The sequence below is a fragment of the Doryrhamphus excisus genome, linkage group LG10, assembly GCF_037039965.1.
Source record: "Doryrhamphus excisus strain RoL-2023G ecotype Guam linkage group LG10, RoL_Dexc_Guam_v1.1, whole genome shotgun sequence".
Classification (NCBI taxonomy): domain Eukaryota; kingdom Metazoa; phylum Chordata; class Actinopteri; order Syngnathiformes; family Syngnathidae; genus Doryrhamphus; species Doryrhamphus excisus.
This window is the reverse complement of record NC_136366.1, coordinates 4,301,413-4,329,000: the sequence shown is the minus strand read 5'-3', so window position 1 is coordinate 4,329,000 and position 27,588 is coordinate 4,301,413. Positions and strand designations below refer to the sequence as shown.

General features: G+C 43.6%; 1 protein-coding gene across 3 annotated transcripts; it reads left to right on the top strand.

Annotated features, from left to right (window-relative positions):
* Positions 1-633: 633 nt before the first annotated feature.
* Positions 634-27,588, top strand: LOC131114970 (echinoderm microtubule-associated protein-like 6). Of its 3 annotated transcripts, XM_058064361.2 has the most exons (45): positions 636-1,155; positions 2,537-2,796; positions 6,103-6,262; positions 7,920-8,018; positions 8,101-8,169; positions 8,255-8,440; positions 8,512-8,647; positions 8,727-8,800; positions 8,872-8,999; positions 10,020-10,157; positions 10,217-10,358; positions 10,418-10,532; positions 10,612-10,824; positions 10,896-11,063; positions 11,130-11,236; positions 11,406-11,524; positions 12,823-13,009; positions 13,101-13,206; positions 14,494-14,587; positions 14,659-14,759; positions 14,833-15,035; positions 15,091-15,202; positions 15,268-15,395; positions 15,466-15,607; positions 17,221-17,373; positions 17,478-17,609; positions 17,680-17,768; positions 17,838-18,014; positions 18,086-18,320; positions 19,040-19,166; positions 19,251-19,329; positions 19,393-19,522; positions 19,610-19,708; positions 19,904-19,924; positions 21,113-21,286; positions 21,357-21,565; positions 21,653-21,810; positions 21,899-22,013; positions 22,084-22,272; positions 24,448-24,620; positions 24,694-24,856; positions 24,930-25,033; positions 26,723-26,876; positions 26,979-27,079; positions 27,145-27,588. In XM_058064361.2, exons 2-45 carry the CDS (start codon positions 2,600-2,602, stop codon positions 27,176-27,178), a joined length of 5,940 nt encoding a protein of 1,979 aa, XP_057920344.2. In that variant the 5' UTR covers positions 636-1,155; positions 2,537-2,599; the 3' UTR covers positions 27,179-27,588. The 3 variants fall into 3 exon arrangements, with proteins under 3 accessions (XP_078649993.1, XP_057920344.2, XP_057920345.2); XM_058064362.2 differs by lacking the exon at positions 19,904-19,924; XM_078793867.1 differs by lacking the exons at positions 24,448-24,620; positions 24,694-24,856; positions 24,930-25,033; ... (1 more) ...; positions 26,979-27,079; positions 27,145-27,588 and having other exon boundaries at positions 634-1,155; positions 21,899-22,008; positions 22,084-22,218.

Genomic DNA, 27,588 nt, shown 5'->3' with positions numbered 1-27,588 from the left:
GGGATTAAAAAATCTGTAACTATGAGATTAAAAAGTACAAATTATGAGATAGAAACTACGCCTGTCTCATGAAGTTGACACATGTGCCTCCTAATTCTGACTTTAGCTCATAATTTCTACTATTTAGCTCAAAATTTCCAATTTTCTTTGCTCTGCTTTTTTTTTTAATCGGTCACTGTCGAATTAAATGACGTCATTTCAACGATGCCCATGCTGGGAATTGTAGTTTTCTTCACACCGGACATCCAGGCATCGTCGTGATCTCATCACGTGGTGTTTTTTTTTAAAGCGTGTTTAAAAAAAAGAAACTACTAGTCCCATAATACAGTGCAGCACGTGTGCCGGGAAATGCGCGAGGGGAGAAAAGGGAGAACCGTAGGACAGGAAGTGTAACTTCTAGCCTTCAAAATAATACCGTTAACTGCTTATTATAGCGTGAGCCTCATAGATTAAATTATTGCTTTGCTGGAGTCAAAAATATGGTCGGGGCAGAGATGAATAACATGATAAAATGTTTTCCTATCACGACTCTTTAAATGAATGAAAGAAAAGTAGCGATACTAGGAGCTACTAGCGGTTTTTATTGTGAAAGGCCACTCCGGACCCGCCCTCCAGTGGGTTGGTTCCTGGGTGTTCGTGATTCCAGACATCAGCAATGAGAGGTGGCGGTGAACGATCAGCTGTCAGTCTGATCAGCTGTCAATCACATGACACGTCCATGTAATCAGCTGTCAATCATTTATTAGAGGTTGCTGTCCTCCTCTTTTTCATCTTCTCCCTGGAATCTTCTGTGGATGCTGCTGCTGTTTCTCTTGTGGACGCCGAAATTGAAGCTCAGCGTGGATTAAACGTTTATGTGCTCCTGTTCCCCTTATTGCTGTGTGTGGATAAATCAGCTACCAGTGCATGGTGGTCCGTCCATGACTTGTTCTTCCATCAGAGATGATGGCAGCTGGACTGAGGAGGAGGATGATGGAGAAGAGGCGGGCTGCTGGCCAGGATTACAGCAGCAGGGATTAAATCCTCCTGCTGGAGAAGAAGAATTGATCTTCCCAGATGACACCATCATTAAGAAGCCGTCTTAACTGACTAAAAACACCAACTGTCTTCTTCATCTTGTGGACGTGGACACCATGGAGGACCTCTAGACTCCAAGTGAGAAACTGGATTTCCTGTATTCTTATTCCACATTGATTTGCAAACTGTAGACCAAAGAACTGAAGACAAATTACTTTTAGAAATTCGTTACAGTTGCTAGTTATGTTCACAAAAAACTAACTGTAATTAACGTAATTAAATGTAATTAGTTACCAGGGAAAATTCATTCATTCATTCATTTTCTACCGCTTATCCTCACGAGAGTCGCGGGGGTGCTGGAGCCTATCCCAGCTGTCTTTGGGCGAGAGGCGGGGTACACCCTGGACTGGTGGCCAGCCAATCACAGGGCACATATAGACAAACAACCATTCACACTCACATTCATACAGATTATTACATAGCATTGACATGTGGTAACATGGTACAGATTGTTAACACATTGTAACGTGGTACAGATTATTACATAGCATTGACATGTGGTAACATGGTACAGATTGTTACGTAGCATCGACACGTGGTAACATGGTGTAGATTATTAACACGTTGTAACATGGTACACATTATTACGTAGCATTGACACCAAAAAGATCTGCTGTGGCGACTCCGTAATCAGGAAAAAGCCGAAAGAAACTAACAAACATTGACATGTAGTAACATAGTACGGATTGTTACTTAGCATTGACACGTGGTAACATGGTACAGATTGTTACTTAGCATTGACACGTGGTAACATGGTGTAGATTATTAACACGTTGTAACATGGTACAGATTATTACATAGCATTGACATGTGGTAACATGGTACTGATTATTACATAGCATTGACATGTGGTAACATGGTACAGATTGTTACGTAGCATCGACACGTGGTAACATGGTGTAGATTATTAACACGTTGTAACATGGTACACATTATTACATAGGATTGACATGTGGTAACATGGTACAGATTATTACATAGGATTGACATGTGGTAACATGGTACGGATTATTACATAGCATTGGCATGTGGTAACATGGTACGGATTGTTACGTAGCATCGACACGTGGTAACATGGTGTAGATTATTAACAGGTTGTAACATGGTACACATTATTACATAGGATTGACATGTGGTAACATGGTACAGATTATTACATAGGATTGACATGTGGTAACATGGTACAGATTATTACATAGCATTGACATGTAGTAACATGGTACGGATTGTTACGTAGCATCGACACGTGGTAACATGGTGTAGATTATTAACAGGTTGTAACATGGTACACATTATTACATAGGATTGACATGTGGTAACATGGTACAGATTATTACATAGCATTGACATGTAGTAACATGGTACGGATTGTTACGCAGTGTTACCAGAGGAGATCTTCACAAATTGAACATTTCACCAATCAAACAAGTGAGAAGTCAGTCCACACGTTTTGTCTCAGACAGGAGAAGCAGCGTGTCCAGCGTCCAGCGTCCTCTGGTGGACACACGTCAGATGAGTCACCATGTCGGAGCGGAGCGCCCCCGCAGGCCGGCTCAGACTGGAATGGGTCTACGGGTACCGAGGTCATCAGTGCCGCAATAACGTGTACTACACGGCCGGGAAGGAGGTGGTCTACTTTGTAGCCGGAGTGGGCGTGGTCTACAACACTCGAGAACACACCCAGAAGTTCTACCTGGGACACAATGATGACATCATCAGGTAAAATTGCCTCACCTCATTCTCATGTCTCATGTCTGCTTTTATCCATTCCTCATTCCTCATGTCTCATACATGATATGTCAACCTTCATTCCTTGTGTCTTGTTAAATATGTCCCATTCCTCATGTCTCATATATCAACTGTCGTGTGTTGTTTTTAATTTCTCCAGCCTAATTCCTCATGTCCCATGTATCAAATCTTGTATTTTATGAGATATCATGTCTCATTTTTCACATTGCAGACTGTCATTCCTGATGTGTTGTATGTCAAATCTCATGGCTTCAAATCCCAGGCCTCACTCTTCATGTCTCACTCCTGATGTCTCAAGTCTCATGGTTTGTTCATGTGTCATTTGTCAAGTCTCATTCCTCATGTCACATTTATCAAATCTCATATCTTAGGAATCTCATTATTGTTTCATTCAGTCATTCATTTGTTTCTCGTTCATGATGTATCATATTCCAAATCTCATGACACATATATCAAATTATGCCTCTCATTTCTCATGTTTCATTCTTCATGTCTCATGACATGATATCATCATATCACGTCTTCATCATGTGTCAGCTTTAATTCCTAATGTCTCTGATATCAAATCTCATGTCTCATTCCTCATGTTTCATTCCTCAAGTCTCATGGTTCATGCTTTGTTTTTCCATTTCTTATATTTTATGAGAGGTCATGTCTCAAGTCTCATTCTGGATGTACCAAATCTCATGACTCATATATCATATCTCTTTCCTCATGTATCAACTCTCACAGTTCATTCTTCATGTCTCATTTGTAAAGTTACCCTTCCTCATGTCCTATGATCAAATCTCATATCTTATGAGAGGTCATTTCTCAAGTCTCATTCCTGATGTAACTGTATCATTTGCTAAATCTCATGACTCTTACAACCCATCTCACATCTCATTCCTCATGTCCCAAGTCTCACGATTCACTTTTCATGTCTCCTTTGTCAAGTCTCATGTCCTATGTGTCATGCCTCATGAGATGTTATGCCTTTTTGCATTTCATTCATGATGTCTCATATATCAAATCTCATGTATCAAATCTCATGTCCCATGTATGTAAATGTCATGTCTCATTACATATCGCGTCTCTTTCAACATGCCTCCAGTTGCATTGATATCAATTCTTGCATCTCATTCCTCATCTTACATTCCTCAAATCTCATGGTTCATTCTTTCTGTCTCATTTGTCAGGCCTGATTCCGTGCGCCACATGTATCTAATCTCATATCTGAGTGTGTCATTCCTGATGTATCATATGCCAAATCTATCTGATCTCACATCTCATTCCTCATATCTCAAGTCTCACAATTTTAATTTTTCCTGTCTCATTTGTCATGTCCCATGTATCATATCTCATGAAAGGTTATGTCTCTTTTTTCATTTTGTTCATGATGTCTCATGGCTCATGTATCAAATATCATGTCTCAAGTGTCTCATCTCTCAAGTCTCCAGATTCATCATACATGTCTCATTCGTCAAGTCTCATTCCTCATGTCTCATATTTGATTGTTGATGTGTGAAGTCTCATTGGACTTTGGTCCATTGCACAGATTGTCAGGGTCGGGAGCGTGCTTTGATGAGAATTGGCATGGTGTCAAAAACGTGACTACAGGAAGTGGACTTGATGATTTCCTATTTTTGTTATGATACGTGAAATCTCATTTTCTCAGTCCTGTTGCACGTTTTCATTGCGCTTGGTGTCTCAGGAGCGGCTTTCCCACTGAGAAGGTAGCACCCATGAGACTGGTCTTCAGTACCAGGAAACAATACGCCCTTCAGCCATGTTTGTTCAAACACACACACACATACACACACATACACACACACACACACACACACATACACACATACACACACATGCAGCCTTGTGGATGTCTGCTGATAACAGTTTGGAAGCTAATTTTAGGATTTTCCTAATTAGACGTCTCGCCTGCAGCAAGAGCAGTCCACCATCTTGAAGGGCGTGATGTGAATGTACATCATTATTTTCATTCTCATTATTTGCATGTGATGAGATCTCAGATTATGATGTCACATGACATTTGGAGTCGTTGACCGAAGGGTGTGAGGACGGAAGCGTGAAGGACCCTTTCAAGGACTTGACGTCCATGTCATCTCATGCACATGACACATATATCAAATTATGCTCCTCATTTTCTCATGTTTCATTCTTCACGTCTCATGACATTCACGTCTTCATCATGTGTCAGGTTTAACTCCCGATTTCTCTGATATCAAATCTCATGTCTCATTCCTCGTGTTTCATTCCTCAAGTCTCATGGTTCATGCTTTGTTTTTCATTTCTTATATTTTATCAGAGGTCATGTCTCAAGTCTCATTCTTGATGTACCAAATCTCATGTCTCATTCCTCGTGTTTCATTCCGCAAGTCTCATGGTTCATGCTTTGTTTTTCATTTCTTATATTTTATCAGAGGTCATGTCTCAAGTCTCATTCTTGATGTACCAAATCTCATGTCTCATTCCTTGTGTTTCATTCCTCAAGTCTCATGGTTCATGCTTTGTTTTTCATTTCTTATAGTTTATCAGAGGTCATGTCTCAAGTCTCATTCTTGATGTACCAAATCTCATGACTCATATATCATATCGCTTTCCTCATATATCAACTCTCACAATTCATTCTTCATGTCTCATTTGTAAAGTACCCTTCCTCATGTCCCTTCCTCAAGTGTGTGAGGACGGAAGCGTGAAGGACCCTTTTAAGGACTTGACGTCCATGTCATCTCATGCACATGACACATATATCAAATTATGCTTCTCATTTCTCATGTTTCATTCTTCATGTCTCATGACATTCAGACACTCATTCTTATGAGAATATTGAGTATGATTATGAAGTATTTTTAGTATTGTTATTTTCGGCAGTGCAGCAAAGCATCAGACGTCCTCCGCTTGTGTGTGTGTGTGTGTGTTGACTTGACAGTTGTCACGCTCCATGCAGAGTAGCCATCATGCTGTCGTCATGACAACCAATGCAGCCAAACAGGCTCATTGTCTGCCATTTACTGTGTGTGTGTGTAAACAGCGTTCATGAGATCAATGGACAGTTGTGTCATCACATTTTGTATTTGTGTCCTTTTTTTATGTGTGTGTGTGTGTATTTATAGCACAGTTTGGTAAGAGAACACACGTGGGCGGTGGTCTTGTCATCGACTGTCGGCGTTTGTAGATAAATGATCATTTAAATGATGTTCTTCAGCAGAAAAAAAGCACATTAGTGCACACAAATGTGTAAATGTGTGACCATTAACATGTGTGTTGGGTGGTCAGCCTGGCCTTGCATCCAGAGCGCACCCTGGTGGCCACGGGGCAGGTGGGCAAGGACCCCTACGTGTGCGTGTGGGACACCTTCACCGTGCGCACTGTCTCACTGCTCCGCGACGGACACACACACGGCATCGCCTGTCTCACCTTCAGTGCTGATGGACAGGTGAGACACACACACACACACACACACACTCCTCGTGTCTCAGGTATCATTCCTCATGTCTCATGAGATGTCATTCTGATTCTTCATGTCTCGACTCTCATTCCTGATGTAGCATGCATCAAAATCCATGTCCCATTCCTGATGTCTCATGGTCTCATATATCAAATCTCATTTCTCATCTATAAAATCTCACGTCTAATTCCTCAAATCTCATGATTCTTCATATCTGATTTTCATGTCTCATTCCTCAAGTCTCGTTCTTCATGTCCCATGTATCACATCTTTTGAGATGTCATGTCTCATTTTCAGGTCTCAAGCCACAATCCTGATGTCTCATGTCTCGACTGTCATTCCTGAGATATCATGTATCAAAATCCATGAGACTATGAGACATCAGGAATGGGTTCCTGATGTCTCATAGTCTCATAATTTCATACTGTCATTCCTGTGATGTCATGTATCAAAATCCATGAGACTATGAGACATCAGGAATGGATTCCTGATGGCTCATAGTCTCATATATCAAATGTCGTTTCTCATCTATAAAATCTCACGTCTCACTCCTCAAGTCTCATGATTCATTCTTCATATCCGATTTTCATGTCTCGTTCCTCAAGTCTCGTTCTTCATGTATCACATCTCATGTCTCTTGAGATGTCATGTCTCATTTTCAGTTTCAGGTCTCAAGCCACAATCCTGATGTCTCATGTCTCGACTGTCATTCCTGAGATATATATTCCATCGGACTATGAGGCATCAGGAATGGGTTCCTGATGTCTCATAGTCTCATAGTCTCATACTGTCATTCCTGAGATGTCATATATCAAAATCCATGTCCCATTCCTGATGTCTCGTAGTCTCGTATATCAAATCTCATTTCTCATCTATAAAATCTCACATCTCACTCCTCACGTCTCAGGATTCATTCTTCATATCTGATTTTCATGTCTCGTTCCTCAAGTCCCATTCTTCATGTCCCCTGTATCAAATCTCATGTCAAATGAGATGTCGTGTCTCATTCTTCATGTCTCATGTCCCATTCCTCCTGTCTCATACAGATAATCTCACCTCTCATTCTTCCTGCCTCATCTATTATATTAATTCTTAATGTCTCGCTCCTTATTTCTCAAGTCTTGTCCCTCATGTGTGTATCAAATCTCATGTCAAATGAGATGTCCAGTCTCATTCTTCATGCCTCATTAATCAACTCCATGTCCTATTCCCCATGTCTCAAACAGCAAGTCTCAGGTCTCATTCCTCCTGTCTCATCTCTTACTCATTCTTCATCTCTCATTTCTCAAGTTTTGTCCCTCATGTGCGATGCATCAAATCTCATGTCAAATGAGATGTCAGGTCTTATTCTTTGTGTGTGAAGTCTCATTCCTCATGCCTCATGAATCAAATCTCATGTCCTATTCCTCATGTCTCTTACAGCAAAATTCGTTCTTCAGCTCTCATGCCTCATTTCTCATGTATTGTCCCTCGTGTGTGATGCATCCCATGAGGTGTGTTGTTTCACTTTAGGGTTTGTGTCACTTTTGGTGATGATTGACAGGTGTCACACATGCAGGTATGACTGTATGAGTGTGACACCACAGATGTGTGTGTTATCATGTGCTGTGTGTGGAACAAATGTTGTCATGTGATTTGTGTGCAGAGGTTGGTGTCAGTGGGTCTGGATGCCAAGAACACGGTTTGTGTTTGGGAGTGGAGGAGAGGGAAGATCCTGGCCAGCGCCTCAGGACACTCGGACAGAGTAAGTGTGTGTGTGTGTGTGTGTGTGTGTGTGTGTGTGTGTGTGTGTGAGACATGTAGTAAATATGTTGTGTGTCTGTTAGATCTTTGACGTGTGCTGGGATCCTTTTCAAACAAACCGTCTGGTAAGCTGCGGAGTCAAACACATCAAGGTAACGCACACACACACACACACACACACACACACACACATACGTTAAACATTGGGATAAACATGAATCCCTGTGTGTCTTCTAGTTCTGGTCTCTATGTGGGAATGCTCTGAGTCCCAAGCGAGGGATTTTTGGGAAGATGGGTGACCTTCAAACGATCTTGTGCGTGGCGTCCGCTAAAGATGACATCACGTACTCCGGAGCGCTCAACGGAGACGTTTACGTGTGGAAGGGTCTCAACCTGACCAGGACGGTGCAGGCCGCTCACGGGGTCAGTGACCCACTTCCTGTTATGAATGGGGCGATGTCATGACTTCCTGTTTGTGTGTGTTATGTGTTTAGGCAGGCATCTTCAGCTTGTACGCGTGCGAGGAAGGCTTCGCTACGGGAGGACGAGACGGTTGTATCCGACTTTGGGATGTGGAATTCCAGCCCATCACCAAGATGGATCTCCGGGAAGCAGAGCAAGGATACAAAGGTTCTTTCTTCAGGAAGATGATCTTCATCTTCGTGCCCCCTTGTCCCACTCTTACCTGCACCTCCTCCTCCTCCCACAGCTCTGTCTATCCGCAGCGTGTGCTGGCGAGCAGACCGAATTCTGGCAGGAACGCAGGACGGCGAGATCTTTGAGGTGAGAACGGACTATGCTTGGATTGGTGGGAGGGGCTTGCAGGTGTTGTTTCATAAGTTGTTGTGTTGCAGGTGATGGTTCGCGAGCGCGACAAGCCACAACTTCTCATGCAGGCTCACAGTGATGGAGAACTTTGGGCCCTCGATGTTCACCCAAAGAAACCTCTGGCCGTCACCGGCAGCGACGACCGTTCCATCAGGTGGGTGTGGCACAGTCGGTCACATGACCGAGTGAAGGTGCATCTTCATTTTCATGTCTCGTTCCTCAAGTCTCGTTCTTCATGTCCCATGTATCACATCTCATGTCTCCTGAGATGTCATGTGTCGTTTTCATGTCTCAAGCCAAAATTCTGATGTCTCATGTCTCGACTGTCACTCCTGAGATATCATGTATCAAAATTCATGTCCAATTGCTGATGTCTCATGGTCTCATATATCAAATGTCATTTCTCATCTATGAAATCTCATGTTTCATATCTGATCTGACTCGTTCCTCAAGTCTCGTTCTTCATGTCTCATGCATCACATCTCATGTCTCTTGAGATGTCATGTCTCATTTTCAGGTCTCAAGCCACAATCCTGATGTCTCATGTCTCGACTGTCATTCCTGAGATATCATGTATCAAAATCAATGAGACTATGAGACCTCAGGAATCGGTTCCTGATGTCTTATAGTCTCATATATCAAATGTATCAAATTTCTCATCTATGAAATCTCACGTCTCATGATTCATTCTTCATATCTGATCTGATTTGTTGCTCAAGTCTCGTTCTTCATGTCCCATGCATCACATCTCATGTCTCTTGAGATGTCATGTCTCATTTTCAGGTCTCAAGCCACAATCCTGATGTCTCATGTCTCGAGACATGAGATATCATGTATCAAAATCCATGAGACTATGAGACATCAGGAATCGGTTCCTGCAAATCTCAGGTCTCATTCCTCCTGTCTCATCTCTTACTCATTCTTCATCTCATTTCTCAAGTTTTGTCCCTCATGTGCGATGTATCAAATCTCATGTCAAATGAGATGTCGTGTCTTATTCTTTGTGCGTGAAGTCTCATTCCTCACGTCTCGCATGTCACATCCTACCTCACATTCCTCATGCAGCATTCCTCATTTTTTAACTGTCATTCCTCATGTGCCTTGGAGCAAATTTTATGTCATGAGATGTCATGTCTCATTGTTCATGTTCTTGTGAACAATGTGTGTGTTTCAGGCTGTGGAGTCTTCTGGACCACGCCCTCATCGCTCGCTGCAACATGGAGGAGGCGGTGAGGAGCGTGGCCTTCAGTGTGGACGGATCCCAGCTGGCTCTGGGCATGAAGGACGGATCCTTCACCGTGCTGAGAGTCAGGTGAGCGCTTGCCCCGCCCACCATCTGGCGCTTACGCTAACGGGACATTTCTCTGTCAGAGACATGACGGAGGTGGTCCACATCAAGGACAGGAAGGAGGTCATCCATGAGATGAAGTTCTCTCCTGATGGAGCGTACCTCGCCGTCGGCTCCAATGATGGATTGGTGGACGTCTACGCCGTTTCCCAGCGGTACAAGAAGGTATGTGGTCATGTGACTAACATGTTGTTGGTGAAGACATCTTTCCATCTTTACTTCAGGTTGGAGAATGCAGCAGGTCTTCAAGTTTCATCACACACTTAGACTGGACTTTGGATAGCAAAGTCCTCCAGACCAACGACGGCGCTGGAGAACGTCTCTTCTACCGAATGCCTTGTGAGTCATCAACGTCTTTGTTCTTGTTCTGGTCCATCTTCTACCAAACTGTCCATCTCATGGAGTGCTACCTTCTCAGTGGGAAAGCCGCTCCTCAGTAAGGAGGATGTCAAAGGTCAGCGATGGGCCTCCTGGAGCTGTGTCTTAGGTTCAGAGGTCAACGGCATCTGGCCCAAATATTCCGACGTGTGTGAGGTCAACGCCGTGGACGCTAACCACGCGGCGGGCGTGCTGGTGACGGGAGATGACTCGGGCGCGGTTAAGTTGTTCCGCTTCCCGTGCGTCAGAAAAGGTTCCCGTTCTCGTCTTTGCCATTTCTTTTTGCTTTTTCTTTGGCTTCTTTGACTATCTCTTCTCTACCAGGTGCCAAGTTCAAAAGGTACATGGGTCATTCCGCCCATGTGACCAATGTCCGCTGGTCACATGACTTGCAGTGGGTGCTCACTACAGGTGGGGCAGACCACGCCCTCTTCCAGTGGAGCTTCCAGCCTGAAGCCGTCATGAACGGGGGACTGGACATCAGCATTCTCGGTAGTCCACCTCAAGACCACGTCCTGTCCTGCTAATGATCAGGCTAACGCTAATGTCCGCTTGCAGACGGTCACGGAGACTCCAACAGCGAGGACTCGGATAGCGACTTGTCCGACGTCCCCGAGCTCGACTCCGACATTGAGCAGGAGACTCAGATCAACTACGAACGACAGGTAGGACCTGCGGGAGCTTCAAGAATACTTCGGAACCTTCCCATCACCGCAGAAGACAGGAGGCATCCTTCTTTAAGTGTAGCAGCTGGTTGCCATGGAAACAGACTTGACACACACTTGATGATGAAGACGAACATACAGGAAGACATGAAGGTGTGTGTGTGTGCAGGTCTACAAGGAGGACCTTCCTCAGCTGCGACAGCAAAGCAGGGAGAAGAAACAACAGGTTGGATCCTTAAAAAGGCAAAGAGGTCCAGAAGAAGGACTCCGCCTGCAGTTTGTGCACGGGTAGCACATGTTTATTCATTCATTTATTCAGCCAAAAAGTTACCACTTCCACACAAAATAGGAGGAGAACTCATTCATTTATTCATTTTCTACCGCTTATCCTCACAAGGGTTGCGAGGGGGTGCTGGAGCCTATCCCAGCTGTCTTCGAGCAGTCCAGGTACACCCTGGACTGGTAGCCAGCCAATCACAGGGCACATATAGACAAACAACCATTCACACTCACATTCATACCTATGGACAATTTGGAGTGGCTAATTAACCTAGCATGTTTTTGGAATGTGGGAGGAAACCGGAGTACCCGGAGAAAACCCACACATGCACGGGGAGAACATGCAAACTCCACACAGAGATGGTCGAGAGTGGGGAAAGACAAAATAAGAAGCCAAAAAGTTACCACTTCCACACAAAATAGGAGGAGAACTCATTCATTTATTCATTTTCTACTGCTCCTCCTCATGAAGGTCGCGGGGGTGCTGGAGCGTATCCCAGCTGTCTTCGGACGAGAGACTGGTGGCCAGCCAATCACAGGGCACATATAGACAAACAACCATTCACACTCACATTCATACCTATGGACAATTTGGAGTCGCTAATTAACCTAGCATGTTTTTGGAATGTGGGAGGAAACCGGAGTACCCGGAGAAAACCCACGCATGCACGGGGAGAACATGCAAACTCCACACAGAGATGGCCGAGGGTGGAATCGAACTCGGTAGCATTTGGTCAAATTGTGCTGCGATGTCATGACGTTATGATACATGCTATTCACCGTACGTTAGCATCGGTTTAAATTACTGGTGTGTGTAACCGTTATTTGAAGCTCTGGTTCTATGGTTATCATCACAACTTCCCTTCATGCTAGCCATGAGTCATTATGAGCATCCACTTGGTAACATTATGTGTATTAGATTAACTGCATTGCTGATATTTTAAAGAGCAGCCATTTTTGGTTCTATGGTTAGCATCACTCCTTATTTTTTGTTTGACTTTTTAAGCATATTATATCAGATCATTTGGTTAAATTCCAATTTGTTCCTTTTTATGGACAATTTGGAGTGGCCAATTAACCTAGCATGTTTTTGGAATGTGGGAGGAAACCGGAGTACCCGGAGAAAACCCATGCATGCACAGGGAGAACATGCAAACTCCACACAGAGATGGCCGAGGGTGGAATCGAACCCTGGTCTCCTAGCGGTGAGGTCTGCGCGCTAACCATTCGACCCCCGGCACATGTTTATGTTGAATAAAAAAAACCTTAATTGGAACCCAGGGAATCAACCACACATATGTGTCCAGGTACCGGGGTTACGACTGCAGGAACAACCTGTTCTACACTCAGGGGGGGGAGGTGTTGTACCACGTGGCGGCGGTGGGTGTGGTCTACAACCGTCATCTGCACAGCCAACGCTTCTACCTCGGCCATGATGACGACATCCTGAGCCTCAGCATCCATCCGCTCAAAGACTACGCTGCCACAGGACAGGTACACACACACACACACACACACACACACACACACACACACACACACAGAAAATTAACTGTTGTCCTAATGAGTGTGTGTGTGTCCATAGGTGGGGAGGAACCCCACTATCCATGTGTGGGACGTCCAGACTCTAAAATGTCTTTCCTTGCTCAGAGGATTCCATCAGAGAGGAGTCAATGCTCTCGACTTCTCAGGTAGAGACCGAATAGCCCCACCCCACTCAATCCACTCCCAAATGCGTTAACATTTGAGAAATTACAACATAATCATTTTTTTTTCTTATATCACATCCATGGTGCAAGTGGACAATTAATAAGCCCTCTTGGTTCCATAAATGATTTTACATTTAAAAAACATACAAAAAAGCTTTTGCTAAAAATATGGCGCTAACAACTAACACGGTTAATGGAGCTAATAGCTAATGGGCTTAATTCAACTCGAGGAGCTAACAGCTAAAGGAACTAATGAAGTGGAGTTAACAACTAACAGAGCTACAGCTAGCAGAGCTAATGGAGCTAATAGAGCTAACAGGGTTAATGGAGTGAACAGCTAATGCAGTTAGTGGAGATAATAGCTAACAACGCTAATAGCCATCAGAGTTAACTAATGGCGCTAACAGGGCTAATGGAGCCAACAGCCAATGGAGCAAAAGGACGCTAAAGGAGCTAACAGCGCTAATGGAGCTCACAATTAATAAAGTTAATGGAGTTAACAGCTAAAGGAACTAACTAGTGCTACTGCTAGTGGAGTTAACAACTAATAGGGCTAACTAAGCCAACAGCTAAAGGAACTAATGAAGTGGAGTTAACAACTAACAGAGCTATAGCTATCAGAGCTAATGGGGCTAATAGAGCTAACAGCTAATAGCTAATGCGAATAGCATTAGCGAATAGCTAATGCAGCTAGTGGAGATAATAGCTAACAAAGCTAATAGCCAGAGGAGTTAACTAAGGGAGCCAAAAGCCAATGGAGTACAATGACGCTAAGGCAGCTAATAGCTAAAGGAGCTAACAGTGCTAATGGAGCTCCCAATTAATAAAGTTAATGGAGCTAACAGATAAAGGGACTAACTAGTGCTATTGCTAGTGGAGTTAACAACTAATAGCGCTAACTTAACAGAGCTGAAAACTAAAGGAGCTAATGGTTATCGAAGCTAATAGCGCTAACAGGGTTAATGGGGCTAATAGTTAATTGAGCTAATGCAGCTAGTGGAGCTCACAGCTTACGAAGCTAATAGCTATAGGAGTTAACGGATCTAATGGAGCTTACAATTCACATAGTTAATGGAGCTAATAGGTAATGGCGACTATAGAGAGCTACTTCAGGGGTCATGGGATCTTGTGAGAGTAAAACGTGACGATATTTGTGTATTGAGTGTATCGTGACATCCCTAGAGCTAATGGAGCTAACAGTTAAAGGAGCCAAAGGAGGTAATGGAGCTTCATCAGATGTGTTGTGTTGTGTTGTGTGTTTGTGATCAGCTGATGGGAAGACTCTGGTATCCGTGGGAGTTGATGACGTACATTCTATCGTCGTTTGGGACTGGAAGAGAGGAGAGAAAATGGCCACTGCCAGGTTAAAAGCACCAGAAAGCACTTAAGAACACTTAAGAACGCTTAACTCATCGAGGTGTGTGTGATGTGCAGCGGTGACAAGGAGAAGATCTTTGTGCTGAAGTGTAATCCTTTGCTGATGGACAAGATGGTGACCGTGGGAATCAAACACATCAAATTTTGGCAGCATGCAGGTTCAAGTCGTCCCTCAAATACAAACATTCCTCACTTCCTCTTCTTACTGCACTTACTGCATCTGTCCTCCAGGTGGAGGCCTGACCTTCAGGCGTGGTGTGTTCAGGAGCATCGGCCGTGCGGAGACCATGATGTCGGTGTGTTACGGCCGCAGTGACGCGCTGGTGTTCTCCGGCGCCGCTACGGGAGATGTTTACATCTGGAAAGAAGTTCTACTGCTGAAGACGGTCAAGGCCCACGATGGACCTGTGTTTGCCATGTTCTCCCTGGACAAGGTAGATGTTCCTTGTCTGCGTGTTTCAGCTGGAAGCTAAAAGTGCGGACTTCCAGGGTTTTGTGACGGGGGGGAAGGATGGCGTAGTGGAGCTGTGGGATGACATGTTTGATCGATGCTTGAAGACGTACGCCATCAAGAGGGCTGCTCTGTCTCCAGCGTCCAAAGGTACACACTCGCAGACACACTCGTGGAACACGTGTGTGTGTGTGCATGAACACGTGTGTGCGCAGGCCTGCTGCTGGAGGACAACCCGTCCATCAGGGCCATCACTTTGGGTCATGGACACATCCTGGTTGGAACCAAAAACAGTGAAATTCTGGAAATTGACAAGACAGGACCCATGACTCTACTAGTACAGGTATGTGTGTGCCCGTCACTTGTGCGTATCCACTTTAAATGTGTGTGTGTGTGTGTGTGTGTGTGTGCAGGGTCACATGGAGGGGGAGGTGTGGGGTCTTGCCCCTCACCCCCTCCTCGCCGTGTGCGCCACCGTCAGCGACGACCGAACTTTGAGACTGTGGGAGACATCGTCCACTCATCGAATGGTGGCCGTACGCAAGCTGAAGAGAGGTCAGAGAAACATGGCGCGACTTTACGTCAGGTTACATGTTAGGTTTCATGTTGGGTTACGTGTTATGTTACATGTCAGGTTACATAGTTGTGTTACATGATGTGTTATGTTACATGTTAGGTTACATATTGGTCAACATTTTAGGTTACATGTTAGTTAGTTAGGGCACCATGTAACCATGTTAGGTTACATAGTTAGGGTATGTGTTGGGTTACATGTTAGGTTACATAGCTAGGGTATGTGTTGGGTTACATGTTAGGTTAATTAGTTAGGGTACGTGTTGAGTTACATGGTAGGTTACATATTTAGGGTATGTGTTGGGTTACATGTTAGGTTACTTAGTGTGTGTGTTGGGTTACATGTTAGGTTACTTAGTTAGGGTATGTGGTGAGTTACATGTTAGGTTACATATTCATCTACATCTTAGGTTACATGTTAGTTTACGGGTTGGGTTACATGTTACTTATAAGATTACATGTCAGGTTACAGAGTTAGGGTACGTGTTGGGTTACATGTTAGGTTACTCAGTTAGGGTATGTGTTGGGTTACATGTTAGGTTACATAGTTAGGGTATGTGTTGGGTTACATGTTAGGTTACATAGTTAGGGTACGTTTTGGGTTACATGTTAGGTTACTCAGTTCGGGTATGTGTTGGGTTACATGTTAGGTTACATAGTTAGGGTATGTGTTGGGTTAGTACGTGTTAGGTTACTTAGGGTATGTGTTGGGTTACATGTTAGGTTATATAGTTAGGGTATGTGTTGGGTTACATGTTAGGTTATATAGTTAGGGTATGTGTTGGGTTACATGTTAGGTTACTTAGCTAGGGTATGTGTTGGGTTACATGTTAGGTTACATAGTTAGGGTATGTGTTGGGTTAGTACGTGTTAGGTTACTTAGGGTATGTGTTGGGTTACATGTTAGGTTATATAGTTAGGGTATGTGTTGGGTTACATGTTAGGTTATATAGTTAGGGTATGTGTTGGGTTACATGTTAGGTTACATAGTTAGGGTACGTTTTGGGTTACATGTTAGGTTACTCAGTTCGGGTATGTGTTGGGTTACATGTTAGGTTACATAGTTAGGGTACGTTTTGGGTTACATGTTAGGTTACTCAGTTCGGGTATGTGTTGGGTTACATGTTAGGTTACATAGTTAGGGTATGTGTTGGGTTAGTACGTGTTAGGTTACTTAGGGTATGTGTTGGGTTACATGTTAGGTTATATAGTTAGGGTATGTGTTGGGTTACATGTTAGGTTATATAGTTAGGGTATGTGTTGGGTTACATGTTAGGTTATATAGTTAGGGTATGTGTTGGGTTACATGTTAGGTTACTTAGCTAGGGTATGTGTTGGGTTACATGTTAGGTTACTTAGAGTATGTGTTGAGTTACATATTAGGTTACATAGTTCGGGTATGTGTTGGGTTACATGTTAAGTTACTTAGTTAGGGTACGAGTTGAGTTACATGTTAGGTTACATAGGGTATGTGTTGGGTTACATGTTAGGTTACATAGTTAGGGTATGTGTTGGGTTACATGTTAGGTTACATGTTAGGCAGGTTACTTGCCAGTTTATGTGTGAAATGATATGAGCATGTTTTGGTGTTCCAGGGGGTCGTTGTTGTGCCTTTTCACCTGATGGTAAGGCATTGGCGGTGGGTCTGAGTGATGGTGGCGTGTTGGTGGTGAACGCTGACACGTTGGAGGATGTCCTCAGCTTCCATCATCGCCGTGATGCCATCTCTGACATCCGTTTCAGTCCTGGTATACGCATCATTTACAACAATGTTAATAGACAATACAAGCAGTAGCGCCCTCTGAATGCCCCTCCGTGTCAGTGGGCGTGGCCTAACGTAGCTGTGTTGCAGACTCGGGTAAATACCTGGCGGTGGCGTCACATGACAGCTATGTGGACATTTACAACGTGGCGAGCAGCAAGAGAGTGGGCGTGTGCAAGGGGGCGTCCTCGTATGTTACGCACGTTGACTGGGACTCACGAGGTAACGCCAACTTTTTGTTCTCCTGGTATGGGTCACATGCTTGAGGTGCTGTCACACGCGTGTGCCGCAGGTAAGCTGCTGCAGGTGAACACAGGCGCCAAAGAGCAGCTTTTCTTTGAGGCGCCACGAGGAAGACGTCAGCTCATCAAACGCTCGCAGGTCAGTGGGCGCCGACATGGCGTTACAGCTTGTCCGTTTCAGCTGATCGCATGTGCTGTTGTGGTGTAGCTGGAGCGACTCCACTGGGCCACCTGGACGTGCGTGCTGGGCGCCACCTGTGAGGGCATCTGGCCCACTCACAGCGACATCACCGACATCAACGCCACCTCGCTCACACGTGACAGAACGCTACTCGCCACCGGAGACGACTTTGGCTTCCTCAAAGTCTTCAGCTACCCTGTCACTGTACGACACACACACACACACACACACACACATACACACACTAGTTATTGTGTGTGTTATTGTCCCTGCAGGGTCAGTTTGCACGTTTCAAGCGTTACCTGGGTCACAGTGCACACGTGACAAACGTGCGCTGGGCTCACGACGACGCAGCCCTGCTGACAGTCGGGGGAGCCGACACCGCACTGATGATCTGGACAAGGGAACGAGGGGGCGGGGTCAGCAGAGAGGGGGAGGGCCCCGTGCACCAAGAGAACAGAGCGCTCGTCGACAGCGAAGAATCGGATGACGACATCGAGGAAGATGGCGGTCAGCGTCTGGTTATCTGTTGTTGGAAGCGTTAACATGTGCACTTGTGTGTGTGCAGTAATAATTTGCGCTATTTTGCTTGGTGCTAACATGCTAACTGTTAGCATTTCATCTTTTTTTTTTGGCCTTTTGAAACTGTACCTAGCATGAAGCATCACCATAGAAATCACCATAGAACTACTGGAGCACTTTTGGTACTTAGCGCTATCTTGCTAGGCGCCGGCATGCTAATTGTTAGCATTTTAACAAGCAAAATTTTTCAATTTATAAATTTTCATCCTCTGAAATTGAATAAACCTACATAAAATTATGTAAGATTGCTATAGAACTTCTTTGGGTACTTAGCGCTAGGTGCCAGCATGCTAACTGTTAGCATTTTATCTTTTTTTTGTCATTTGAAACTGTACCTAGCATGAAGCATCACCATAGAAATCACCATTGAACTACTGGAGCACTTTTGGTACTTAGCGCTATCTTGCTAGGCGCCGGCATGCTAATTGTTAGCATTTTAACAAGCAAAATTTTTCAATTTATAAATTTTCATCCTCTGAAATTGAATAAACCTACATAAAATTATGTAAGATTGCTATAGAACTTCTTTGGGTACTTAGCGCTAGGTGCCAGCATGCTAACTGTTAGCATTGTATACATTTTTGTCATTTGAAACAGTATAAAATCACTATAGAGGTTTACATGTGCACGTGTGTGTGTTCATGCAGGTTATGACAGCGACGTGGCCCGTGAGAAGAGTGTGGACTATGTGGCCAAGATGGCCACCGCCAGCCTCCGAGACATGATAGGAAGTAAACCTCAACAGCAGAGCAAAGACGTCACTGCTGATGAGAGGTATACACACACACACACACACACACACACATGAACGCTGTCCTGATCAATTGATGCATTGATTGATTGAGTGATTGATTGCAGAGCGCCTGTCAGTCGAGCTGCTCCACAGCCAGAGAAGTTGCAGAAGAACAACACCTCCAAGAAGAAGAAAGTGGTTGAGGTGTGCGTGTGTGTGTGCGTGTGTGTTTTTGCGTGTGCTAAAGTGGACATCTCGTCCCAACAGGACCTGGTTCTGGACCACGTCTTTGGTTTCCGGGGTTTCGACTGTCGCAACAACCTGCACTACCTCAACGATGGTGCCGATATCGTCTATCACACGGCCGCCACAGCCATCGTGCACAGTTTGAGCACGGGTGAGCGCAGGCGGGCGCACACACACACAAACCCAAAAGCGAAGGTCATGTGACGTCCCGGGTGTGAGCGGTGTTTGTGTACCACAGGAACTCAGAGTTTCTACGTGGAGCACACTGACGACATCTTGTGTCTGACCGCCAACCAACACCCGAAATACAACAACGTCATCGCCACTGGACAGATTGGTAAAATTAACACTTCCTGTTTCCTGTTTGCTATAGTTAGCCTATTAGCATGTTATGAAATCATCACTTTCATTCTTCATGAGCTTGTAATTTCACGGCTGATGTTAGCATGACTCAACTCACTGCAGCCTTTATTTGTTTTTGCTCGGCTGCGTCATCATTCATCTTCATCATCATCATCATCACTTTCTCAAGGTGACATCAGTGACCTCACAGGTAAACACACAGGCACACATGCCGACACACACAAACACTATTTTCTGACTCGCACCCCGGTTTTTGTATGATTCAGCTTTTGCCTGACCTTTTGGAATGTTAGCATGCTAGCTTTTGTAGCTGCTTTGTTTCAAATTGCATATATTTACATAGTATGATGCAAAATCTCGAATCGACTTACCGTAGCAATTCCAGTACTCAGAGCTAGCATGATTACTGTTAGTATGTTAGTATTTTGTCATTTTAAACACTATAAACGGACATGGCATGATATAAAACCTCTATAGAACTGCTGTAGCACTTTTGAGACTTATAGCACTGCGAGACGTTAGCATTGTTAGCATTTTATACATTTTCGTCAGTATAAACCTACACGGCATGAAGTAAAATCACTATAAAACTACTGTTGCACTTTCGGTATCAAATTTCTATACAGAAACAGTATAAAATCACTTTAGAACTGTCATAGCACTTTTGGTAGTTTGTGCTATTTTTCTTGATGCTAGCACACTAACTTAGCATTTTATAAAATTTTTTGTCATATGAAGTACTACCTACATGGCATGAAGTAAAATCAGTATAAAACTACTGTTGCACTTTTGGTATCAAATTTTTATAGAGAAATAGTATAAAATCACTTTAGAACTGTCATAGCACTTTTGGTAGTTTATGCTATTTTTCTTGGCGCTAGCACGCTAACTTAGCATTTTATAAATTTTTTGCATATTAACTGTTGCCATTTTATAATTTTTCAACCTGAAATTCTATGAACATACATAGCATGATGTAAAATCACTATAGAACTGTTTTTGTTTTTTTTGCATTTTTGGGACCTAGCACTGTTGCTAGCATGCTAACAGTTTTTAGCCATTTTATCCTGTGAAGCAGTATAAACCTACACAGCTTGATGTAAAATCAATATTGAAGTTTCATAGTTCAGGACTTAGCCGTATCTTAGCATGCAGTTAGCATGCTAACTGTTTTATACATTTTCGTCACCACAGTACGAGTTCCACATAAATTCCAAGGATTTCAATTATTGAAAGCATTTCTGTGGCGTTTTGAGTTGAGTTTCACCTGCAATTTGGTCGTTGGTCCCGCTTCAAGGCTGCTTTATGGTTGCCATAGCGACCGTCTACTCATTCTTGCTGTTGCTGCGGTAACGTCTGTCCTCCCCGTGACGTGCAGGCAGCACGCCGTGCATCCATGTGTGGGACGCCATGAGCAAACGCACGTTGTCCATCCTCCGCTGCGCTCACTCCAAAGGCGTCAGCTACGTCAACTTCAGCGCCACGGGGAAGCTGCTGCTGTCTGTGGGCGTGGACCCTGAACACACCATCAGCGTGTGGCGTTGGCACGAAGGTCACAAATGCTTCATGTTTTCTCTGAATGTTTGCGGGGAGTAACGGTGTCGTGTTCTCCATCACTGCAGGTTCCAAAGTGTGCAGCCGAGCGGGACATCCCGACAGGATCTTTGCGGCGGAGTTCCGACCAGACTCGGACTGTCAGTTTGTGTCAGTGGGAATCAAACACGTGAAGTTTTGGACGCTGGTCGGCGGCGCTCTGGTGTACAAAAAGGGCGTGGTGGGGACGCTGGAAGGGGGCCGCATGCAGACGATGCTGTCGGTCGCTTTTGGAGCCGTGAGTTTTTGTGTCACACTCAAGCAGTCCTGAAGACCACGTCACATGAAGAACCTCCTACTTACTCGCAGATGTTCTTACTTGTAGATCAACCTGACGCTGACGGGGGCCATCAATGGAGACGTGTACGTGTGGAGGGAACACTTCCTGCTGAGGGCGGTGGCCAAGGCGCACACGGGGCCCGTCTTCAGCATGTACACAACGCTGAGGGACGGCCTCATCGTCACCGGCGGCAAGGAGAGACCGTCAGTGCTTGCTTTCAAAATAAAAGGGCGTGTGTGTGTGTATGGCCGCTAGGGGTCTCTACTGAGTGTCTTGATGTTTTTTTATCAGGACCAAGGAAGGGGGTGCAGTCAAGCTTTGGGACCAGGAAATGAAACGCTGCAGAGCCTTCCAGCTGGAGTCGTGTCGCCCGGTGGAGTGTGTGCGCTCCGTGTGCCGAGGCAGAGTGAGACCTCTTCTCGTCAACACATGATCTTTGCCTCACTTTCACTGCGACAGCCTCTCCTCTTCCTCAGGGTAAGATCCTGGTGGGCACCAAGGACAGCGAGATCATTGAAGTTGGCGAGAAGAATGCGGCGTCCAACGTGCTCCTGGACAGCCACGCCCGGGGGGGCGTCTGGGGTCTCACGTGTCATCCCGCCAAGGAGCTCTTTGTCACGGCCAGCGACGACGCCACCATCAGGCTCTGGGACCTCGCTGACAAGGTCTAGCTAATTAACCAGCTAACTAACTAGCTAGATAACCTGAAGTTTATCACCAGAACATCAAGATAATTACAGCAATAACTCCATCCATCCTATATCTATACTATATCCTCACTCGGAGGTATGCTGGAGCCTACCCCAGGTCTTTGGGCAAGAGACAGGGTACAACCTGGACTGGTGGCCAGGCAGTTACAGGGCACATAATAACTCAACTACATCAATAACTAGTAAGAAACCTAGGAAACTAACTCATCAGATAACTACAACTATAGAGAAGAAATAGAAATATCTTCCTCGGTATCTGCCTACTTCATTCAATATATATATATATATATATATATATATATATATATATATATATATATATATATATATATATATATATATATATATATATATGTATATACTGATATATATATATATATATATATATATAGGATAAGGAAGGATAACTAGTGTGCTAACCGAAAAGATAACTAGGAGGATAACTACAATGATAACTCGTATAACCAAGTATAACTAGGATGCTAACTAGCAAGCTAACTAGTAAGAGATAACTACTCAAGATAACTAGCAAGATACTGGAACTCAGGCTAGCTGGCTGATAAGCTAACAAGGAAGAGAACTCAAGTTAACGAGTAAGATAACTAGAACAATGACTAGCAAGAAAACTAGAGGCAAACTAGAAAGATAACTAGTGTGCACTAGCAAGACTAGTACTAACTACTTCTACAACTACTATTACAGAAAGGTAACTAGGGTACTAGCTAGAAAGATCATTAGGAAGGTAGCTATAATGGGAGCTAGAATGGTAGCTAGGGTGCTAACTACAAGGTACCTACAATGGGAGCTAGAAAGGTATCTAGGTGCTAACTAGAAAGATTATTAGGAAGGTACCTGTAATGGGAGCTAGAAAGCTAACTAGGGTGCTAACTGGAAAGATCATTAGGAATGTACCTACAATGGGAGCTAGAACGGTAGCTAGGGTGCTAACTACAAGGTACTTGCAATGGGACCTAGAAAGGTAGCTAGGGTGCTAACTAGAAAGATCATTAGGAAGGTACCTACAATGGGAGCTAGAAAGCTAACTAGGTTGCTAACTAGAAAGATCATTAGGAAGGTACCTACAATGGGAGCTAGAAAGGTAGCTAGGGTGCTAACTACAAGGTACCTACAATGGGCGCTAGAAAGGTAACTAGGGTGCTAACTAGAAAGATAATTAGGAAGGTACCTATAATGGGAGCTAGAAAGGTAACTAGGGTGCTAACTAGAAAGATCATTAGGAAGGTAGCTAGGGTGCTAACTAGAAAGATCATTAGGAAGGTAGCTAGGGTGCTAACTAGAAAGATCATTAGGAAGGTAGCTAGGGTGCTAAGTAGAAAGATCATTAGGAAGGTAGCTAGGGTGCTAACTAGAAAGATCATTAGGAAGGTACCTACAATGGGAGCTATAAAGGTAGCTAGGGTGCTAACTACAAGGTACCTACAATGGGAAGGTCGCTAGGGTGCTAACTAGAAAGATCATTAGGAAGGTAGCTAGGGTGCTAACTAGAAAGATCATTAGGAAGGTAGCTAGGGTGCTAACTAGAAAGATCATTAGGAAGGTCGCTAGGGTGCTAACTAGAAAGATCATTAGGAAGGTAGCTAGGGTGCTAAGTAGAAAGATCATTAGGAAGGTAGCTAGGCGCTAACTAGAAAGATCATTAGGAAGGTACCTACAATGGGAGCTATAAAGGTAGCTAGGGTGCTAACTACAAGGTACCTACAATGGGAGCTAGAAAGGTAACTAGGGTGCTAACTAGAAAGATCATTAGGAAGGTAGCTAGGGTGCTAACTAGAAAGATCATTAGGAAGGTACCTACAATGGGAGCTATAAAGGTAGCTAGGGTGCTAACTAAGGTACCTACAATGGGAGCTAGAAAGGTAACTAGGGTGCTAACTACCAAGATCATTAGATCATTGCCACACACACACACACACACCAGTTCTGGGCCTCCACTCATGCCGGGGACAAGATTCCCGTTTGTCGTCCCCCCCCTGTCGACGGCCCTGTCTGTGACTATACTGTAGGGGAGAGTTTGCTCTGTTTAAAGGAGTTTGAAAGTGAAGGTAATTAGAGAGTGGTGCCCCCTTGAGGAAGCCACAAGTATGACACTGTGTGTGTGTGTGTGTGTAGAAGCTGCAGAACAAGGTGTGCGTGGGCCACGCAGCGGTGAGTGTGAGCTTCAGCTGGGATGGAGAGATGTTAGCCGTGGGGATGAAGAACGGAGAGTTCCTGCTCCTCTTCGCCAATTCCCTGAAGATTTGGGCAAAGAAACGGGACCGCAGCACGGCCATCCAGGACCTCAGGTACGATTTCCCGGTGGGCTTAGCTAGCGTTCATGTCTTCCAAGATGCCTGAAGGTGCCAAACGTGTGCTCAGGTTCAGCCCGGACAGGCGCATGTTGGCGGTGGGTTCTCAGGAGAACACGGTGGATGTTTACGACGTGTGCGGAGGATCCGCGTTGAGCAGACTGGTCTCCTGCTGCGACCTCCCGGCCTTCGTTTTCCAACTGGACTTCTCTGCTGACAGCAAACACATCCAGGTACCACCACCTCGCTCTACTCTGTGTACTCTGTGTACTCTGTGTACTTTATGTACGCTATGTGTGTGTGTAGGTGTGCACGGGAGCGTACAAGCGTGTGGTGTTTGAGCTTCCTTCGGGGAAACTGCTGACTGAGCAGAACGCCATCGACAGAATCACCTGGGCTTCCTGGACCAGGTGACACCAACACACACAAGAACACTTGGTGGCCAACAAAAACCTTTCAGGGAGTTTCAAGCTGAAACTACTGAAACCAGGGATGTTCCAAACGTGTTCCACTGATAACTGAAACCTTCTTCTTTAGTAAAGCAACACATGTACATGCTACAGTATGCGAGGAGGTGATATACTCATCTCAGCTTAGACTTAGACTTAGACTTGGACTTAGACTTAGGCTGTGTTCGAAAAACCGCATCCTTGGCCAAACGTGTTCCACTGATAACTGAAACCTTCTTCTTTAGTAAAGCAACACATGTACATGCTCGAGTACGCTAGGAGGTGATATGCTCATCTCACCTTAGACTTAGACTTAGACTTAGATTTAGATTTAGACTTAGACTTAGACTTAGTAGTATGCGGTTTCTATAGTGTAGCTGAAAAAGCATGTTAGTAGATGAAAGGAGTAATAATACAGTCTTTGCTTTTTTTCCAATTATTTCAAGTTTCTTTCATTATGATTTTATTCCAAGAATGTTTTCATTTTATTCTCATAATATTGTGTTTTCCCCTCATATTTCCAGTTTATTAACCTAACATTGACACTTTTTTTTGTATTAAAATATGACTACTTTCCTTTCATATTTTTTTTTTTTTGTTTTTTTTGGTTAGTTTTTTTTTTTTAATATTTCAAACTTCTAGTAAATGTTCTCTTAATTATTAATTTTATTACTTATTTTTTTCAATTTTTGCTACTGTTGTGTTCATTTTCCAACATATTTTTTAATATTTCAACTCTATGCTATAAATTGACATTATTTTCCTTGTATTATTACATATTTATTCTCATCAAATTACATTTTTTTCATTAAAATCCATTTTTTTTCTTGATATTTTGGCATTATTCTCATCAAATAGGGTGAGAATAAACTGTTGTTTTTGTTGTCATTTTATGATATTTCCCTCAACCTATTTTTCTCAAAAGTACAACTTTATTCTTTGTTTTTTTCTCACAATATTATAACTTTTTCTTTTTTTTAACAGATTTTTTTCCCTTTAATATTTCAACTCTATGCTATAAATTGACATTATTTTTTTCCTTGTATTATTACACATTTATTCTCATCAAATTAAATTGTTTTCATTAAAATCCATTTTTTCTTGATATTTTGGCATTATTCTTGTCAAATAGGGTGAGAATAAACTGTTGTTTTTGTTGTCATTTTATGATATTTCCCTCAACCTATTTTTCTCAAAAGTACAACTTTATTCTTTGTTTTGTTTTTCACAATGTTATAACTTTTTCTTTTTTTTGAACAGATTTTTTTTCCTTTAATATTTCAACTCTATACTATAAAGTGACATTATTTTTTCCTTGTGTTATTACATATTTATTCTCATCAAATTACATTTTTTCATTAAAATCCATTTTTTTCTTGATATTTTGGCATTATTCTCGTCAAATAGGGTAAGAATAAACTGTTGTTTTTGTTGTCATTTTTCAAACTTTTTTTCTTGTAAAAGTTACATATTATGTATGAATAAAAAATATATATTTTTTAGATTTTTGAAGAAATATTTTACCCTAATTTGTGTATTTTTAGAATTAAAAAAAAGCAGCAAGGGCTGGTATGCACTTTTGCACCAAGCTGCGCCTCTGCGGGTGCGCCGGCGTGATCGTTGACGTTTTTTGTCGTGTCGTGTCCGCAGCGTCCTGGGAGACGAAGTTCTGGGGATTTGGCCGAGAAACGCAGACAAGGTGGATGTGAACTGCGCATGCGTGTCGAACGCCGGCCTCAACGTGGTCACCGGCGATGACTTGGGCCTCGTTAAGCTATTTGACTTCCCGTGCGCGGAGAAGTTTGTGAGTACGAAACGTCAGAAGCAAAGCCATTGTTGTCATGTGACGTCACGCCTGTCTCTTGTCCGTCTCTCTCTCTCTCTCTCTCTCTCTCTCACGCCAAAGGCCAAACACAAACGCTACCTCGGGCACTCGCCGCACGTCACCAACGTGCGCTTCTCCCACAGCGACGGTCACGTGATCAGCACAGGCGCAGACGACTGCAGGTAAAGAGCGACGGATGCAACGGTCGATGACAATAGGATGACTTAAGAGTTTTTTGTTGTTTCAGCGTATTCGTGTGGAAATGCGTGCTCACACTTTGACCCGACGTGGAACGTTGCATCGAGAGGAAGGAAGTGGCGCCGCCTGCTGGAGAAACATTTCACCGCTTCACCTTTTTCATTTCCTGCGTCTTTTGAAGTGCCTTTCTGGAAATTTCCGCGTATTCTTGTGCTTTTTTTTGTACAATTGTCTGGTTGGTGCTACACTGCGAATGTAATGCTCATTATAATAATAACAATAATAATAATAATAATGAATATGATGATTATTGTCATGATTACACTGAGAATGTTCACTTTAAAAGGACAACAAAGTCATTGTGCTTCTTTATTTTCAATTCACATGAAGACAAAAATGTATGAAAATGAAAATGCGTGCGGATGACACGTAGACGTTAGCTGGTGTTGTGTTGTGTTTTTGCTGTGTGGAAATAAAACAACAGCTGCTCTCA

Coding starts and splice junctions, on each gene's coding strand:
- LOC131114970 (XM_058064361.2), top strand. CDS start 2,600: ATGTCGGAGCGGAGCGCCCCCGCAGGCCGGCTCAGACTGGAATGGGTC. Junction 8,019..8,100: donor CCTCAGGACACTCGGACAGA/GTAAGTGTGTGT, acceptor TGTGTCTGTTAG/ATCTTTGACGTGTGCTGGGA. Junction 19,330..19,392: donor AGAAGAAGAAAGTGGTTGAG/GTGTGCGTGTGT, acceptor TCGTCCCAACAG/GACCTGGTTCTGGACCACGT.